This window comes from Diabrotica virgifera, chromosome 9, assembly GCF_917563875.1.
Source record: "Diabrotica virgifera virgifera chromosome 9, PGI_DIABVI_V3a".
NCBI classification, from domain to species: domain Eukaryota; kingdom Metazoa; phylum Arthropoda; class Insecta; order Coleoptera; family Chrysomelidae; genus Diabrotica; species Diabrotica virgifera.
The window spans coordinates 178,604,091-178,623,153 of record NC_065451.1 but is presented as its reverse complement, the minus strand read 5'-3'; the positions used below and the strand labels follow the sequence as shown (position 1 = coordinate 178,623,153).

At 30.7% G+C, this 19,063-nt stretch overlaps 1 protein-coding gene and 1 long non-coding RNA gene across 2 annotated transcripts in view; both read left to right on the top strand.

The window, feature by feature from the left end:
• LOC126892012 (uncharacterized) overlaps positions 1-8,178 on the top strand; it is a 74,141-nt gene extending 65,963 nt beyond the window's left edge. Inside the window, exon 7 of the mRNA XM_050661421.1 lies at positions 6,868-8,178. Within this exon, the coding sequence (XP_050517378.1) occupies positions 6,868-7,944 (1,077 nt within the window). The 3' untranslated portion in view covers positions 7,945-8,178. The remainder of the gene's footprint in view (positions 1-6,867) is intronic.
• A 3,016-nt stretch (positions 8,179-11,194) lies between these two features.
• Positions 11,195-14,526, top strand: LOC126892025 (uncharacterized). The gene is made up of 3 exons (XR_007700656.1): positions 11,195-11,973; positions 12,610-12,767; positions 13,684-14,526. It is a non-coding gene; the product is annotated as an uncharacterized LOC126892025 (long non-coding RNA).
• The last annotated feature ends 4,537 nt before the right edge of the window (positions 14,527-19,063 follow it).

Here is a 19,063-nt window from a genome sequence, read left to right as displayed (position 1 = left end):
TCATTACTGGTCTTACACTGGCTTTATAAATTCTTGACTTCACCTCAGTGTTAATATGTCGGTTTCGCCATATAGTGTTATTAAGGCATCCTACCAATCTATTTGCTTTTTGTACTTGATTTCTCACTTCTTTGTCAAGATCTCCGTAACTTGACAATGTAATTCCAAGGTATTTTACTTCCATTACTTGTTCAATACTGATACCATCAATTTCTATTTTGCATCTGATTGGTTCTTTACTGATTACTATTGTTTTGGTTTTCTGAGATGAAATTGTGATATTGAATTATTTTGCTCTTATGATAAATCTGTGGACTAATATTTGCAGACTATCTTCATCTTGGGCTATCAAAATTGCGTCGTCTGCGTAGCAGAGTATTTTTACTTCTTTGTTTCCCATTCTATATCCTCTTCCTTTGTTGACGTTTTTGATGATTTTATCCATGATTAAATTGAAAAGCATAGGACTCAATGAGTCTCCCTGTCTTATTCCGCTGCCTAAATCTATAGGTTCTGTAAGTTGTCCATCTATTCTGACTTCCATTTTGTTGTTTTGGTAGATGTTCTCAATAGTTTTTATGATATCTAGAGGGACTTCTCTATTATACAGAAGATGGATTACATCTGTGAGTCTTACTCTGTCAAATGCTTTCTTTAAGTCAATCAGACATAGAAATGCTGGTCTATTATATTCTAGTGATTTCTCAGTAATTTGCTTTATGACGAATATTGCATCTGTATGATCTGTACACGATCTTCCAGTACGAAAACCCTGTTGTTCATCTGCTAAACTTATCATCTGATTTATTACGTCTTGTAAGATTTTAGTTGTAAGTTTTAGGGTAGTATTTAACAAGTTGATACCTCTGTAGTTTTCTGGCTGCTTTTAATCTCCTTTTTTGAATAGTAGAATTAGTTCGCTCGTTCTCCATTCTTCCGGTATTTTATTGTGTTTTATGATTTTGTTAGTTAATGTTGTTAATTGTTCTCTCATTGCTGCTCCACAATATTTCAGTAATTCGTTTGGTATTCCATCCTTACCTGCAGCTTTTCTGTTCTTCAGCTTTTCGAGTGTTTTTCGTACTACCTGTGCACTTATATTAACATCCTCATTTGTGGTAATTTCGGGTGTTTCCGGTTCTAGCATCATTTGTTCTTCCTCTGCATAGAGCTTGTTTAGATAGTCAATCCATGTATTCTTCTCTATGTGTTTTGGTTCTATTAGTTCCTTTACCTTCGTTCTTTGACCTCTTATAAAGCGCCATATTTAATATTTCCTTTTGGAGACCATAAAAATCATGTTCCATTTCTTTCGAAAAACGTTCCCAGTGATCATTTTCATTTAAATAAAATTCCAAATTATTTATCCTCTGAGCTTTTTAACTTGGAAAAATAAAGCATAACAGAGTGGCGAAATACTCGACAAGGGAAATCTAAAATTGCATTTCACGTCCTGTCATTCACCGTGATAATAATTTTAGCGAATTATTTCCTTTAATATCCACAAAAGTGAATAAAGTATAAACTAAAACAAAAAGAAAAGATGGTTTAGATTTTATTACAGTACAGAGAGCCTCTACTATGTGCTTATACGTATTTCGGAATAACCGTTTCCTCATCGGAGCACCTGCATCCTTTTGTGGATATTAAAGGAAATAATTCGCTAAAATTATTCTCACGGTGAATGACAGGACGTAAAATGCAATTTTAGGTTTCCCATGTCGAGTATTTCGCCACTCTGTTATGCTTTAATTTTCCAACTTAAAAAGCTCAGAGGATAAATAATTTCGAATTTTATGTCCTGACTTATTTGATTTTCGATTCATAGATGGTGCTAGTAGCATGTTTGGTAATTATTTTGATTATTTCATTCATAGGAGATTCTGACCAGTAGAAAGCTACATAAATCTGAATTAAATTGATAATTTTTGATAATTGCCCGTCGTTAAGTATATTAAGTCAGATGCCCTTATCGTTGGTACGAAAAAATACATTCAGTGACATTAATGACAATTAATGTTTTAAAAATTATAAAAGTGATGACTTTCAATCGTCAAATATTTATAAAAACTTTGTGTTTAATTGTACTAATTTGTACTTACATAAATAAATGAGGCGCTCAGAGCAACAGTGGCCTAACCCACATCCCACAATTTTACCAAAACGCTTTTATTACATTAAAGTTATGCATGGCTTGGGTATTTTCAAGTGTAGAGTAGCTCAAGCATCCATTGCTTGTCCTACACTGTATCTGAAAATACCTTAATAAGGGATAACTTTAATGTAATAAAAGCGTTTTGGTAAAAATGTAGAATGTGGGTTAGGCCACTGTTGCTCTGAGCGCCTCAAATTACAATAAAATTTTGGTTTTGAACAGTTTTATTCATGAAATAATCGCAACAAATTGCACTTGAACTCTAAAATTAATATAGAATTTTAGAGCTCTTGTGCAATTACTACTGATTATTTCATTCATAGGAGATTCTGACCAATAGAAAGCTACAGAAATCTGAATTAAATCGATAATTTTTGATAATCTCCCGTCGTTAAGTATATTACGTCAGATGCCCTTCGTTGCTACGAAAAAATACATTCAGTGACATTAATGACAATTAATGTTTTAAAAATTATAAAAGTGATGACTTTCAATCGTCAAATATTTATAAAAACTGTATGTTTAATGGTACTTACATAAATAAATTACAATAAAATTTTGGTTTTGAACAGTTTTATTCATGAAATAATCGCAACAAATTGCACTCGACCTCTGAAATTAATATAGAATTTCAGAGCTCTTGTGCAATTACTACTGATAATTACCCCGAAAGGATGAAAGGATTTGATTGCAGTTCAGTGCCTCTACCCAGGTGCTCCGATGAGGAAACGGTTATTTCGAAATACGTATAAGCACATAGTAGAGGCTCTGTACTGTAATCAAATCTAAACCATCTCTTCTTTTTGTTTTAGTTTTTTAATATTATTTTTGTTGTCTTAAATTCTTATTAGTTCTTATTTTTATCTTAGAACCAATGCTATGTCGTCTACAAAAGCGATAACTTGTTGTCTCTTGTAGTATATTATAACATAGGTCTCTACACCACCTTGTCCTTGTCATAGGATAACTTCTAGGATAAGGTTAAATAAAGTTGTGGACAGTGGATCTCCTTGTCTGAATGTTTTCCTTCCTTGAAGAGTCTCATATACTTCCTTCCAGGATCACTTTAGGTCATTGTTTCTTTTGGGGTCATTTTCAGTTTCAGGTCAGTCAATTTCAAATTAATAGGTTTGGTTGGTACTTTTAATAGAGTTAACACTTCGTATAGTTTTTCTCTGTCAATTATCCCACATAACAATGATGTTCGTATCATGTTCTAAGCATATACTACCAACATTCGTCGGAGTATATTCTTTTTAGTATATGCGTAGTACAAGCATAGCATGTACCTTAAAAAACATTCTAAATTTCATGTTTTTTGCATATACTTTAAAGTATATTTTCGTACCGAATATACTGAGTACATTCGTGTACGTAGTAACTCGGAATATTCGTAAAAGTTTATTCTTAGTATATAAATTTATCGAATATTCTTAGCACATACTTATAAGTAGATACTATTCTTAGAATATACCTGTATCGAATATTCTTAGCACATACTTATAAGTACATTCTTAACACATACCTATAAGTAGATACTTTTAAAATATCTTAAAAATAATATGTATGTATAGGAAGTATGAATAATATTAGCCTTATAGATTATCAACTTCGTTATATTTTAGAATAATTAATAAAATGTATGTATGTAGGTAGTATTGGACGAATTTCATTTCAAAATTGTTGTATGGTAAAAAAGTTTAAACATTAATTGTATTAACGTTTATTATTAAAAATTCGTTTTCAATAATTGAAATAACTTTACCATTTCGAGTTTATTTACATCGTTGGAATTTGAATTTAGGTAAATACATTCAATTCAATACGGGCCATTCCAGAACCAAAGCATGCCAAACCACCCCCTTATCTATGGCCAAAACCCACGGCTTTGGTGTTGCCAATCGTCGAGTAAGCTTTTTCCGTCAACCTTAAAAATTACCACTTTTATAAAAAAATTTCCTCCTGTTTACAAAATCTGAGAAGATATGTTTAATTATTTTCAAATATTTTGATTTTTTTTAATATCTTACAATTTGGATCAGAACAAAAATTCCCTTTTGAGTTAACTTTTCCCTTTATCACCTTTTATGTTGAAAATTCCCGCAAAAAGGGAAATTTCTCTCCGTTTGGCAACACTAAACCACCGGTGCACCGATTATCTTGTTATTCCACAATACATATCCCCCATCCCCGTATCCCCGTGACCATTTCTTACCTGAACAACGGTAAAATATTAAATCGAAAATAGACATTATTGTATCTATGCAGTATTAAGGATGAAGACTAATGATAAATTACTGGGACTAAAGAACATACATAATCTCCTTTATTTTGTTTGCGGTGCTTCAAAATAGGTATAATCTATTTTGGTAACTCAATATTATTTAATAAATACATATAAGTAAGTACATATAAGTATATAAATTTTAGTTATTCATACATAGTTTAGTTTAGCTAAATATTATAATATAATTGTTTATATAGATAACTAAAATTTATAAATATGTACATACTTATTTTAAGTAATATTGCAGAATGAAGGTACTAACTACATTCTCATTTGCCATTAAAATATGTAAATATAAAAATATAATAGGTATTTGGTAGAACCAGTAGAACCTAAGATGAGATTAGGTGATGCTGAAAACATACTTCTGAGCAATATAGCACTTGATAGCACTTTCTTAGAATATCCTTAAAAATATATTCTTTTAATACAAAGATGTGCAGTAGTACGTTCCAAGTATATAAATAGAAGGTCTATAGCACTTCCTTGGAATATTCTAAAAAGTACGTTCTTAGTATAAACTAAAAAGATGTGCGGTAGTACGTTCTAAGTATATAAATAGAAGGTTTATAGCACGTCCTTGGAATGTTCTAAAAAGTATATTCTTCGTATTTACTGAAAAGAAGTGCGGTAGTACATTCTAAGTATATACATAGAACGTTTAAGTACTGTAATGTAGTATATACTCAGTATGTGCTTTGCAGATTCGCAATGGTAATTACGCACATTCTAAGTATATACTTTTTCTGAAAAGTATGTTCTATGAATCTACTAAGAACATGAAATTGTTATGTGGGTAAGTCGTATGCCTGCTTAAAGTCTATAAACAGAATGTGAAAACCTAGATTATGTTCATGTCTGACGTGTAGTATTTGTTTCATCGTAAAAAGCTGGTCAGTTGTAGATTTGTCTCTTCTAAACACTCTCTGATATTTACCTATTGGGTCAGGTTCATACTTTGTTTCGTATTATAGTCGGTTCACTAAACTCAGACACAACTGGCTAGTGATTTTAGTTGATATTTTTTTTTGTTTTTGGCAAATTTTGCCAAAATTGGCAAAACTACTAACTATTTAGTGATTATTAACTATTTAGTAATTATTTTTTACCAATTTTAGCAAATTGGCAAAATTACTAACTATTTAGTGATTATTAACTATTTAGTAATTATTTTTTACCAATTTTAGCAGATTGGCAAAATTACTTACTAAAATCACTATCCAGTTGTGTCTGAGTTTAGCGAACCGACTATTGGGACCGTGCAAGTTCGGCAAAGCGACCTCTATTTCTACGCTCTGTACTTTTATTCGCACTTTTAATTATATTGGCCAATTATATTAGTCCTGGTTGCTGGATAATTGTCAAGACCATAGTCCAAAAAAATAATAAGAAGAAAAAATAAGATGCAGGTTATGTTTAGCAAACGTAAACAATTGTATGTAGTAAATAAAATCAGTTATTAAAATGCAGTACTGCAAGCAAAATACAATTAATTAAATTTACCTTTATATAATAATTGCATATCATATCAATATTATGGAGCAATATATAATTTTTCTGCGTCAATGACAGAAGGTATGAAATATACGTCAATTTGACAATTTCAATTGACAATATGAATTATTTAAGATAGATGCAATATTTCTCCGCGACTCGCGCACGGTCGTTTCTCGTTTCCCTTTCCAAGTACTTGCACACCGCGAGCAATTTATCTATAATTTTGGCATATACTTTTGTCTTTCTTTTTGTGGATCGGGTTTATGGATGAATTTTTTCAGAATTACGGCAATTTCTCATTTTTTAAATTCGTTTTAGTAGGTTGTTTAGTCCTTTGAGTAATAGCGGTCCACCTTCTGCTGTGAAACTATTTTCTCCTGGACTCTTGTTATTTTTCAGCTGCTTTACTATTTCCTCTATCTCCTGATCTGATGGTTCGTTTATTTCGCGCTCATATTTTCATTTTAAGTACTTCTAACATTCCACGTGGCTAGTATTAGTTGGTTTTCCCTTAATTTATATCCTTTTTATTTGCACCTCTCTACCCTTTTTGTTTTTTTGGAGGTGGGAATTTTCTCAAGACCCTCTGGGAAGGTATCCCAGGTGTGTCGGATTCGGCCAGTCCTATCTGTATCACGAGCCGCCTACCGACTAAATTCACCCCCTCTTTCTCCAGCCGACGGGTCTGGAACCGCTCTTAGAGCATATCTGAACCGTCGACCTCTCTATCCTTATATTTTTTGCTAGTATTTGCCTCGTTGATTGCCATACTCATGTCCTTATTATTTGCCTATTTCATCTTTATTTGTTCACAGTTCGGTGCTTCTTTGAATTTTTTGGTTTATTTCTATCAAATGCACTCCCCATGTTTTCAAACATGTTTTTGAAATTAATTGTTTTACTTCATTCACATTATTTTTTTTTTTAGGTTGGGAAGCTGCAGAAACAACATCAAATGTTACACACCCAAGAAAAAATCCTCAGATACGAACTTGCCCAAAAAAGAAAACTTTTAAGCGAATTAAAAGAAGAATTGGAATATAGTAGAGAAAAATGGGCACAAGCCAGGGAAAAAAACTCCAACACCGAGCTGCAGTGGAAGCAGCTGAGGACTGAGTTCGCTAGCAGGAGAAATACTACAGTAGAAGACGTAAACAATAGCGCAGAAAGTGGTTATAGTGATGACAGAGAAGGACTTAGTGACGAAGAACCAGGATATGAAACTGATGTATCAGAGTGCGCCCAGAAAACTGGAGAAGATACTGAAAATCAAGATTTAGAACTTGAAGACTTGAGTGAAGACAATTTGCCTAATCAAACTGACGTCTTAGAAAACACTGTCGATAATGATTTGTCAGAAGTAAGAAGCGTATGCGAGAGTGGAAATAATGACAATGTCCAAAGTGTAGTACAATGCGAAGAAACTGAAGTTATTGAAAAAGAAACCTCTTCACCAATCAATGAATGTTCTGATGCATCCAAAACAACAAGTTCAGATTCTTCCAAAACAGAAACAGTTAACAGCTTAGATAGGCCCAGTACATCATCTTCTAAAGTACATGATTCAAGAAAGGCATTTGAAGAAATGATAGCAAAAAAAGAAGCAAGACTCAAAAGACTAGAAAGCCAAGCTGAGAGCTTAGTAACACAAACAACAAATACTGCTATTAGAAGCACTGTAATCAGTAATAGGTTGGATAATCTCCACGAAACTTATGGCACAAGTAATGAAGTCGAAAATAGGGAGGAAGTATCTGCAATTACAGAAAGACTAGAAAGTGAAGAGCCAAATGCTAATTCAATAGAAGTTATGGCAAATGGAGAAGCAACTAATAATCTCCACGACACGTATGGCCCAAATAATGGAATCGAAAATAGGGAGGAAGTATCTGTAATTACCGAAAGACTCACAAGTGAAGATCCAAATGCTGATTCAATAGAAGTAATGGCAAATGAAGAAGCAACTAGTAATATTGAAGAAAATACAACTGAAAGAGATACATAATGCTCTCCACGTTTTTCGGTTGAAAATCGTTATAAAATGACAACTGGCAAAACCTGAAGATAAGTATTTAGACAGTACCTTATATATCAGTTTATCTGTACCTAATACTCGTAGGTAATATTTTTTATTGATCGTTTTAGAATTCCTATTTTATTAATTTTGAGAATATTGTAATTATAATTTAGTCTTGTACCTCAACATATTTTATATGGAAATAAAATATTTATTAATGTTCTTACTATTTATTTTATAAACATGTGATTCAAAAAGAAATTTGCATTTTATTATTCAGTATGGTACAAATGAAAGGAATAAATATTTGCTAGTTCGTAAGCTGGCGACTTTAAGTAAAAATTCCGAAACAGGCCAATTTTTACTTTTAAAATGGGATTTTTTGGCATATTTATCGTACTAGTGTCATCCATGTGGGAGTAATGACGTAATCAATATTTCTTTAAGTCAAACTAGGGGTCGTATGTTAGCTCATTTGAAAGGTTATTCGATTCTCTATCCAGTAATACAAACATTAACATAATTATTTATACAGGGTGGTCAAACAAATTGAATTAAATTAATTGACCAGGAAAGGAAGAATGTATGTAATTTATTTAATTCAAAATACATTTTAGTGCTGCTAGAAATTAAAAAAAAATGTTTATTTCACAAATAAACATTGCTTTTCGCTTGAATTAAATGTTCAAACTTCCAAATAGCAAGTGACTGGTGGTAGCTGGTTTGAACATGAATTTAAGTGAAAAGCAATGTTTACTTGTGAAATAAACATTTCTTTCTGTTTACTGGCAACAGCAAAATGTATTTTGAATGAAATAAATTACATACATTCTTCTTTTTTTGCCAATCAAATTAATTCAAAAACATTTTTGTATAAATAATTATGTTAATGTTTATATTATAATATGATATATATTATATGTATATCATGAGAGTGACGTCATCCATCTGGGCGTGATGACGCAATCGATGATATTTTTAAATAAGAGTAGGGGTCGTGCGCTAGCTCATTTGAAAGTTTATTCAATTGTCTATTCAATAATATAAACATTAACATAATTATGTATACAAAAATATTTTTGAATTAATTTGATTGACAAAAAAAGAAGAATGTATGTAATTTATTTCATTCAAAATACATTTTGCTGTTGCCAGTAAACAGAACAGTATTCATGTTCAAACCAGCTACCACCAGTCACTTGCTATTTGCATATTATGCCAAAATATCATAATTTAAAAATAAAAATCGACCTGTTTCAGGATTTTTCCTTAAAGTAGCCTGTTTACGAAATAACGAATGTATTCCTTGGTTTTAGTGGTGTTGTGAAAGGAGCCAGGGACAAAGGAGTCACTTTTTTACACCAAGTACAAGAATGTAAATATATCTATGAAAGAATAGTTAGTGTAAAAATCAAACTGGATGTCAAACCTCTGAATTTGTTAGCAAACTATACACCTAAAAACAACAGAGATACCACCACAAGGAAAAATTTCTATGAATATCTTCAGAATAATACACAAGAATCCACATGACGAACATATAAATTATTGTGGGTGATTGTAACGCTCGTGTTCGCAATGATATAGTTTCAGGAATAAAACAGCGATAGAATCAGAATATCATAAATGAAAACAAGACCTTCTGACGGACTTCTGCAGCATAAACGAAATACTTACCTATTAAGAATACATTTTCCCTCACATTATGTCCGAATCTGACACAAAACATAAAATATCCGAATGAAAACATATTTACATGTTAACAAAAACACCAGAATACACCACATAGATAAATACCGAGAGCTGACAGGATGACTCCACAAGATACCTCTTCAAAAAAATGGCAGAAAGAAGCAAAAACATGAGGAAAACAAAAAGTTAGGCAAAAATTAAGTCTGTAATATCTACATACCTCAGTCTCAACTAAAGACGATCTTGGTGAAAGAAATATAAATAAATAATTTCCAAGGCGAGGAACCATGGTTTTATATAGAAGTGAAGGAAAAATGTAATAATAGAAAAAAGTTTACCTGAATTACATATGTCAACCAATCTAAGAGGCATACGATAATTAAAGACAATGACAAAGGAATGAAACACATATACTAATAAGAAGAATAAAAAATGATCACTGGGAATGTTTTTCGAAAGAAATGGAACATGATTTTTATGGTCTGCAAAAGGAAATATGGTGTTTAATAAGAGGTCACTGAACAGAGTTAAAGAAAATAATAGGATCAAGACACGTAGAAAAGGATACAAGGATTCACTATCTAAAAAAGACGGTATAAAAAATTGTAAATTGGAAAGTGGACGAGAAGGTGGCATTCGAACAAGTATACCAAAAACCGTTATAAATGCAATAAAACTTTAGATTTAATGCAGAGTTTAGTTGAAGATCCACATACATCCTGACAAAGAGCTGCATAATTACATGATGTTAGGTCATTCTTCAGTCTTGATTGTTTTACATAAGAATCCATTTAGACCCTACAAAATCCAGTTGTTGCAAAAATTAATTGAAAGTGACTAAGATCGTGGATTACAATTTAGATAGGTAATGATGAATAAAATTGTAACTGATGAGAACTTCGTTAATGTGATGGGTACGTATTTTCGGCTGTAATGCTATTCAAATGGGGATTCATGTTTTTCGAATCCTGAGAAAACTAATTAGTATTTTTGAAAAATTTTAACGTAGAATGAAAGATTACGTTATTCTGCCCTGCTTAGTAAAAACGTCCGATCTACAATTTTCGTGATAAGGTTATAAATCCACTACTATTAGACATTTAGCATCTTATTGCTTAGTCAGAAAGTCCTTTTCTGCCATCTCAAATCGTACAAAGGCGTAAATTTGTTTGTCCTTTCTACAACTAATGGCCGTTGTGCTTAGAATAAACGTCCTATTAACCTTATCACGAAAAAACGAAAATTGTAGATCGGACGTTTTTATTAAGCAGGGCAGTATTGCCGAGGGCCGAAAGTCCCTGAAAACTTCTATAATGTTTATTTTAATAACTTACAGGGGTGAAAAACTAAGAGAAAATGTAGTGCGATTTTGAATTTCAAATATCTCATTCAAAAGAAACTTTTTATTTATTCTAAGGGACTTTCGGTCCTCGGTAATAATTTTGTCTTTCATTCTGCCTTTAAATTTTTCAAAAATATTTATTGGTTTTTTCAGGATTCAAAACAAATGAACACAATGTCCGTGGTAATATTTTCCAAATCTATCCCTAACAACACACAACATTCCAGGAATGTACTACCAAAGTTCTATCAATATTTGAATGTCCTGGACATTTAGGGAACATTCGGTGAACATATGTTTAAATTATTCCTGGAATGTTACCATAAGACATTCTGTGAACATACTACCAATGTTCCTATATTTTAAGTTGCGAAATAATACATACGTGTAAGAGATACAACATTACTTATAACATACCAGACAAACTAAGTGACATTTTAGGCCTACAGTGCAATAATATGTCAAATTTAAAGAGTTTCCCAAGATTATAAACATACAAATGTAATAAAAATTATTGTTCGCGAATATTCAATTTGGAATGCGATTTTGTTAATAAAAAAAATACTTATAACTTATGCAAAACCCAAGAGAGGCATTTATATTTATTTCTTTTGCGTTCATTTTCAAATTCGCCGTGCATATATGTTTGTGCATGGCGCTTGAGAGGGCATCACGTGACTAAAAACGACCAACCAACGACCTCGCTTCGGCCATCTTGGCATCTTCATCTTGGCCACCTTGTTTTGCCGTGGATTGTTTTTAGTTGTTTGTATTATTTGTGCTTTTTAAGAATATTTTTTTAATTCGGATACTTTTATAATAGCTTTAATAGTATTATTAACATAGTGCATAAAATGGTGTCCTGTTTTTAACGCAGTTGGAGTAGCAGAAACAAATGTAGATAAAAAAATCTGCAGGAATAACGTTTCAATTATGACAGAAGCTCAAAACAAATGACTGTGAATGAAAAGCCCTATTAAAAGGTTAGTATGCAAATATGTAAACGAAAGCATGCCCTGTATTTCAGAAAATAAATTAATACTATTAATACCCTAATTATACTATTCATAAAAAATCTTTTAAGTAACGTAGATATAACAAAGTGAATAAAAGGCATAAATCAGAAGAATTATTATTTTATTTTATAAGTTAATAATTGGTCATATCCATTTATTATTTTAATAATAATTGTGAATAAGCCACAAACTTCGCTTATTCCTAACTAAAATAGTAAATAGAGATAGGTAATAACAAAAGGATTTGTAAAACTAAAATAATTCTTTTTGCGTTTTTGCTAGTGTATGCGTTTATAAATAGGATGGTAGACCACACACTATAATATGCAGTACCAACTAATGAATACACAGAATATTATAGTCGATTTGCTAAACTCAGTCTCAGTACTAATTACTGTAATTTTGGCAAAATTGGCCAAAAACAAAAAAAAAATACCTACTAAAATCACTAGCCAGTTGTGTCTGAGTTTGGGGAACCGACTATACTAATAAACAATTTCTAAGCTGTTTTATAATAATTTTGTGAGTTCATTAATCATATTTTTTATTTAAAACTAAAATTTGTTAATAATGCTTAGTAATGCATATATTTTGTATTTTTAGCTTTCCAGAAGATCCTGCGAAGAAGACATGAAGTATAGATCAGATTTGTTAATAGAGGAGTATGTTCAAAACACTTTTTAGAAAAAGATATTGACAGAACTTCACTTTCATCTGTTCGTTTGAGAGACTGTGCTGTTCCAATAGCTTATGTCACACAGGTATATGCATAACCTAATTAATAATACAGTCCGTACAATATAGATACTGTTGTAATTCATTATCTACATCGGAGATCTAAGTTGACATTGTTGCCCAACTACAAAAAATTTTTGAATTCATTTTAAGTCAAATATATCGCATAATTATTGCGAAGTAGATTATACAACAAAACAGATTAATATTCAATGTAAATAAATAAAAACATCAGAAATCGAAAACAAGAATTAAGGTATAATCTTATGTTACAGTTATTAAGGTACCAAGGGTATTATAGGGATATACGTTGACCGAAAGCGTTATTATTATAATACCTGTGGTGCCTTCAACGTTTAATGCCTGACTAAATTATTCTTTATATGCGAAAAATTTGAATGAATTTTGAATTGATTAGTTTTTAAATAAGTACATTTACCAGTAACAGTAGTAACGTAATTGATATTTGTCAACTTGACAGTATCTAAGTCGTTATTTAAATTTAATGCCCAAGGGCGTTATATCGTACTTAACAGACTTCGAAATGTCATTATTTGTCAAATAATGTACCAGTAGGACATTAAAGTAAATAATAAAAACAATAAATATAATGAATACTAAATACTTATTTGTTTGTGAAAAATCTATTTCTTTGTGGCTTTTTTGTAATTAATTATTCTAATGGGGAAATAAGCCACAATTTACTTGAAAAAATAATTTTATTAAGGTTTCTACTTCCACATCGGATGTCGTTGTCAAAATACAAAATGTTCATTATTATTATTTTATTTATTAAATATTATTTATTATTTATTTAAATATTATTTAATATTTATTTTTTTATTATTATTATTTATGCATATTATTACCTGTAAATAATATTTCTTCTGATTGTTAATTGTAAAGGATAGAAAAATTACCTTTTATTTTATTTTCTTTTAGAATCAGCTGAGAGAAGTGGTCTACAAAAAACCAGAAAGGAAACGGAATATGTGGCTACGAAAAGCAAAAGAAAGGTTTACAAAGCAAATGTGACACATTTTTTTATAATATTTAGGAATGTCAGCAAATTACATTAAAAAATGTATGTAAAGATTTTTTGCAATAAAAATGTTTATATTTATCAAGGATGTATTATTTGGTATGGCCATATATCGTCAGTGATGTGACAGTACCTCCTATCTGTTTTTTTCAAGAGATTTGTAAGATAGACTAAAAACTTGTTTCGGCCACCTCCTGTTTTCATATATTTTTTGACTTGTTTTGCAGTAAATTCAACTATCTATTTACTACAAAAAAAGTCAGAATACGTACGAAACCAGAAAGTGACCTTAAAAAATGTTTTTCGTCTCCTGCAAACCTCATGAAAAAACATATGAGGTATTGTCACATTACTGACGATATATTTCAGTGAATGTCTAAAAAATATACTGTGAATGTTCAAAGAACGTTCGTAGACATTCATGGAATGTTCTAACAAGACATTCAGTCTAAAAATATACTGTGAATGTCCAAAGAACATTCATGGAATGTTCCAACAAGACATTCAGTCTAAAAAATAGACTGTGAATGTCCAAAGAACATTCGTAGACATTCATGGAATGTTCCAACAGAACATTCTAAGAATATTTAAAATGCTGACACAGCACTTTCCTGGTACTTTCCAGGGACATTCGTGTGCATTTGGGGACATTCCAGGAATGTTTTCAATGTCCTGTGTGTACATTCTAGGAACATTCATGGAATGTTTTGTGTTATTAGGGATCTTTGTCTTACAACGCACTCAGTCGAATAGAATATTGTCAGCATATTGTCAGTCAGACAGTGACAATTTTAAATATTTGGCATGGCATCAGGAATATTTTAAGTTGGTGATTAAATAATATCGATACCTATATAGTGTATTTGATAAAAATAATTGATTTAAGACGTGAACTTAATAAAAAGTTATTTATTGTGTATTATTTGTGGAAGATCCAAGCAGATAATACATCGGTAGGATAATATATTCTGTGATCCAAGTATTTTGTTGTTAAATATGTTCAAAATTGTAAGCGTTCCATAGTAACAATATAAAATTAAAAAATCACTTTAACACTTTTCCTCTTTTCTCGATTGAATATTAGTTTTTGTTGTACATATAAATTATTACAATCACTGAATACATAGTGAAAAAATTATCACATTTATTAACTGAATTAATAATTTGCAATTATACAAATAACAGTTATCCAAAAACATTCAAAAGCAATCTCTTTAAGTTAATGACGACATTTTCAAGTAGAATGACATTCTAGTAATGTTTACATATCCATACCAGTGTGAATTTCACTACACGCAATTTGCCGTGTAAAGACAGAAAAAGTAGAGATAGCCGTAAAATATTTGCGAACTATGTACCAATGGCCTTAACAAGGTATTTATTTTCGTCGAAGCAATATTTACAATGTGTGGGAATGTACATCGCCAAAATTTAAGATATCGGATTGGGGTAAATCCACGCCGGATATGTGAAATCCATACTTCACAACCAAAAAAATGTATGGTGTAAGATAGTGGATACTCGATTAATTGGTACCATAACGGGACGACAGATTGGTAGATTATATAGTATTGAATGCCTTCCTCGTTCACTCGATTTGAATAATAAAAATTATTTTTGTCTACGCTACCTCATATTATGTATAAGTTTTTAGTTGGTGAAAACTGTCATTATAGATAGCAGTGCGTGAAGAATTTAAAATGTGCGTCAAGTAACAATGTATTTTAAGGGGGGGGGGTATGGTTAAAATATTTAATTTTTTTATTATTATTTCAAATAAAAGTGCACACTTTCTAGAATACTCTCGGAAAATTTCAAAATAATCGGAGTAAAATTACCAGAGATATAGCGTGTTGAATATCTCTACCTTCGACTGGCTTTGCCGCTTGAGCGTAGTGAGAAACGTTAAACAACTATTTCCTTGTGGCATTTTTTTATGATTAATTATTTATATGGGAAATAGCCACAATTAAAATGAAAAAAATGAAAAAAATAATTTTATTAACGTTTCGACGCCCAAATCGGGTGCCGTTGTCAAAATACAAAATATTACTAATAAACAAAAGTGTTGTTGCTAAGCAAAAAATTCTTCTAATAATTTATTTAATCTCACTCATTTATATTGGCAATTCGGACATATATTATACATTTTAAAGTAGAAGACTTTAAAATGATATTGCCAATATTTAAGAAGATGTAGAAATAACAACATAATACCAAAGGGCTTGAGGTTACGGCCAGCATACTCAAGCAGAAGACTCCAAAATATTCTACATAGAGCCAGTTTGTCGATGATCCGGGAAAGGTTGCAATTTCACAGGTCAAATTTATTTTTTATCGAACAAGACATCGTAAGTATTGAAGATTTACTTTTCGGAATGATATCAAATTCTGATTTTGATCGAATTATTTTTAGTTTACACATAATTTATGAAAATTTATATCAGAAACAAAGAAATATACATTTAAATAAATTTAATAATCTTTTAGAACAAAATAGTTTACATACTTTTGATAACCTAAATATAAATAATGACATATTAGCGACAGTTGTCAATCTATCAAATAGACATTTAAATGCAACGGAAAATTTGGTATTGTCAAAAGGTTTAAACTATGCTGTTACTCATCCATCTATTCCAAAATTAGACATAATCAGCTCAGTGGAGAAAATATCCCAGTGTCTACCAACTCATGAAAAAGAACAATATAGGGTACTATGTAAACTTGAATTGGAAAAGTCTAATCAAATTGAACAGAACATCAGCAAAGAGGAAATGAAAGCTTTAAAAACTTTAAGAAATGATGACTCCATAACAATCCTACCAGCGGATAAAGGCAATGCAACTGTAATAATGAATAAAATACAATATGAGGACAAAATTACAGATCTAATTACAAATGGACCTTATAGCAAATTAACGAAGGATCCAACGAAGACACTGGAAAACAAAATATATAGAACTTTATTCAAATTTAAAAATGATCTAACATACTATCAAAGAAAATTAATGACACCTCACTACAGTAAGACACCACATTTTTATGGAGTGCCGAAAATTCATAAAGCGAACATACCACTTAGACCCATTTGTAGTACCATCAATTCTCCTTGTAGTGAACTATCAAAATTCTTATTAAACATTCTAAAACCATTTGCTAATAATGATGACACTTTTATAAAAAATACAAAACATTTTTTAAATAAATTATCAACTATTGAATTTAATCCAAATAATATTTTAGTAAGTTTTGACATAAACAGTTTATTTACAAATGTACACCTGGTTCCAAAAAAAACTGATACGACTCTTGAAGCGTATTTTGTAGAAAATTGAGCAGTGTATTTTGAAGGATAAATACTTAATATTTACATACTGTCAATGTCACTGCCAAATCTTAAAATTTGTCAGATAGCTTATTCCGTTCCACGGCTATTAGACTTTATTATTAATGTTTATTATTAATACTTTCTCCGCAACTGAGAGTATCTTATCAACTGTATTGTTTTTAAACAATAGATGATAAAATAAAAATATTGACAGTTCAAAAATGTGAACTTTATTGCATTGTGTGTGGCCTAAGTTTGGGCTGAAAACTGAAATGTATTACATTTTTACAAAATTTTGGAATATGTTTAATTACGTAGACCAATTTTAACAGTTGTTTTCAATACAGATTTTAATCCTCTACAAATAGTTTCTAATGTCTTTTGATGTCAAATAATTAGGGAAGCTGGAATTTAACAGTTTAAAATTTTACATTGAGTTAATGCAAAATTGTGACGCATGTCAAAATTCTCAATGTATTTTAATTGTATTCATTTTCTTCGAATCCTGAGAAAACTAATAAATATTTTTGAAAAATTTAAACTCAGAATGAAAGACTACATTATTACCGAGGGCTGAAAGTCCCAGAAAACTTCTATAATATTTATTTTAATAAGTTACAGGGCTGAATTGAATATTAATTTGTTTTGTTGTATAATCCACGTTTACAATAATTATGTGATCTATTTGATGTAAAACCTATCATTTAGATAGTTAATATAAAAGTTTAGATAGATTTAAAATAATATAAACATTTAGACCTTAATAATTAGTACAATTTATGAATTAACATAATATGTAATCAGTTGTTTGTTGTTTGTTTATTTTATTATTTGTATGTCATAATAAATATAATGTCAGATCAATCAAATACACTGCTCAACATGATCAGGGCCCGGATTACGTACACTCGATACGCATCGTATCCGCCATGTTTTCCCATAAGGCGCTACAGTAAAACATGGCGGATACGATGCGTATCGAGTGTACGTAATCCGGGCCCAGATCTTACTAAGAGTCGTATCAGTTTTTTTAGGAACCGGCTGTACCATTAGATAAAACTTTAAACATAATCAAAACGAAATTAGAGAATGATAATACATTGGCAACTAGGACAAGACTAAATGTATCAGCTATAATGGAGTTATTGACATTATGTACCCATAATACCTATTTTCAACTAAACAATGAATTCTATAAACAAAATTTTGGTCTAGCAATGGGCTCTTCTTTATCTCCATTATTGGCTAATATATTTATGGAGGATTTCGAAACTAATATTATTTCTAAACAAAATTTAAAACCCACAGTATGGTGGAGATATGTAGATGATGTGTTTTCAATATGGCCTCATAGATCAGAATTGTTGGATACGTTCCTGAATATTATAAACGATCAAGAAGAGACAATAAAATTTACAATGGAAAAGGAATACAATAACAGCCTACCTTTCCTCGATGTTTTGATCTCAAAGAAGGATATTGGATATGAGACTCAAGTGTATAGAAAACCAACACACACCAACAGATATCTCAATTACAAGTCAAATCACAACATCAACGTTAAAAAGGGAATCATTAAATCCTTATATGATAGAGCCAAAATTACTTGTTCTAACGAAAATTCCTTTTTAGCAGAAAAACAATTGTTAACATCTGTTTTATTAAAAAATGATTATCCTTTATCGTTTATAAATAAGGAATTGTCAAGATTGGATCGAATGGAACAGAACAACTTAGAACGGGATCCTACAACATTCACCAGAAATAATACGAGGAAAATATCAATACCATACATAAAAGGACTATCCGAGAAACTTAAAACAATAGGAAATAAATTCAACATTTCAACAACATTCAAAACAACAAACACATTGAGATCTATTCTATCTAAAACTAAACCTAACAATGATCAAGAAAGAACAAAGAATTGCATTTATAAAATACCTTGT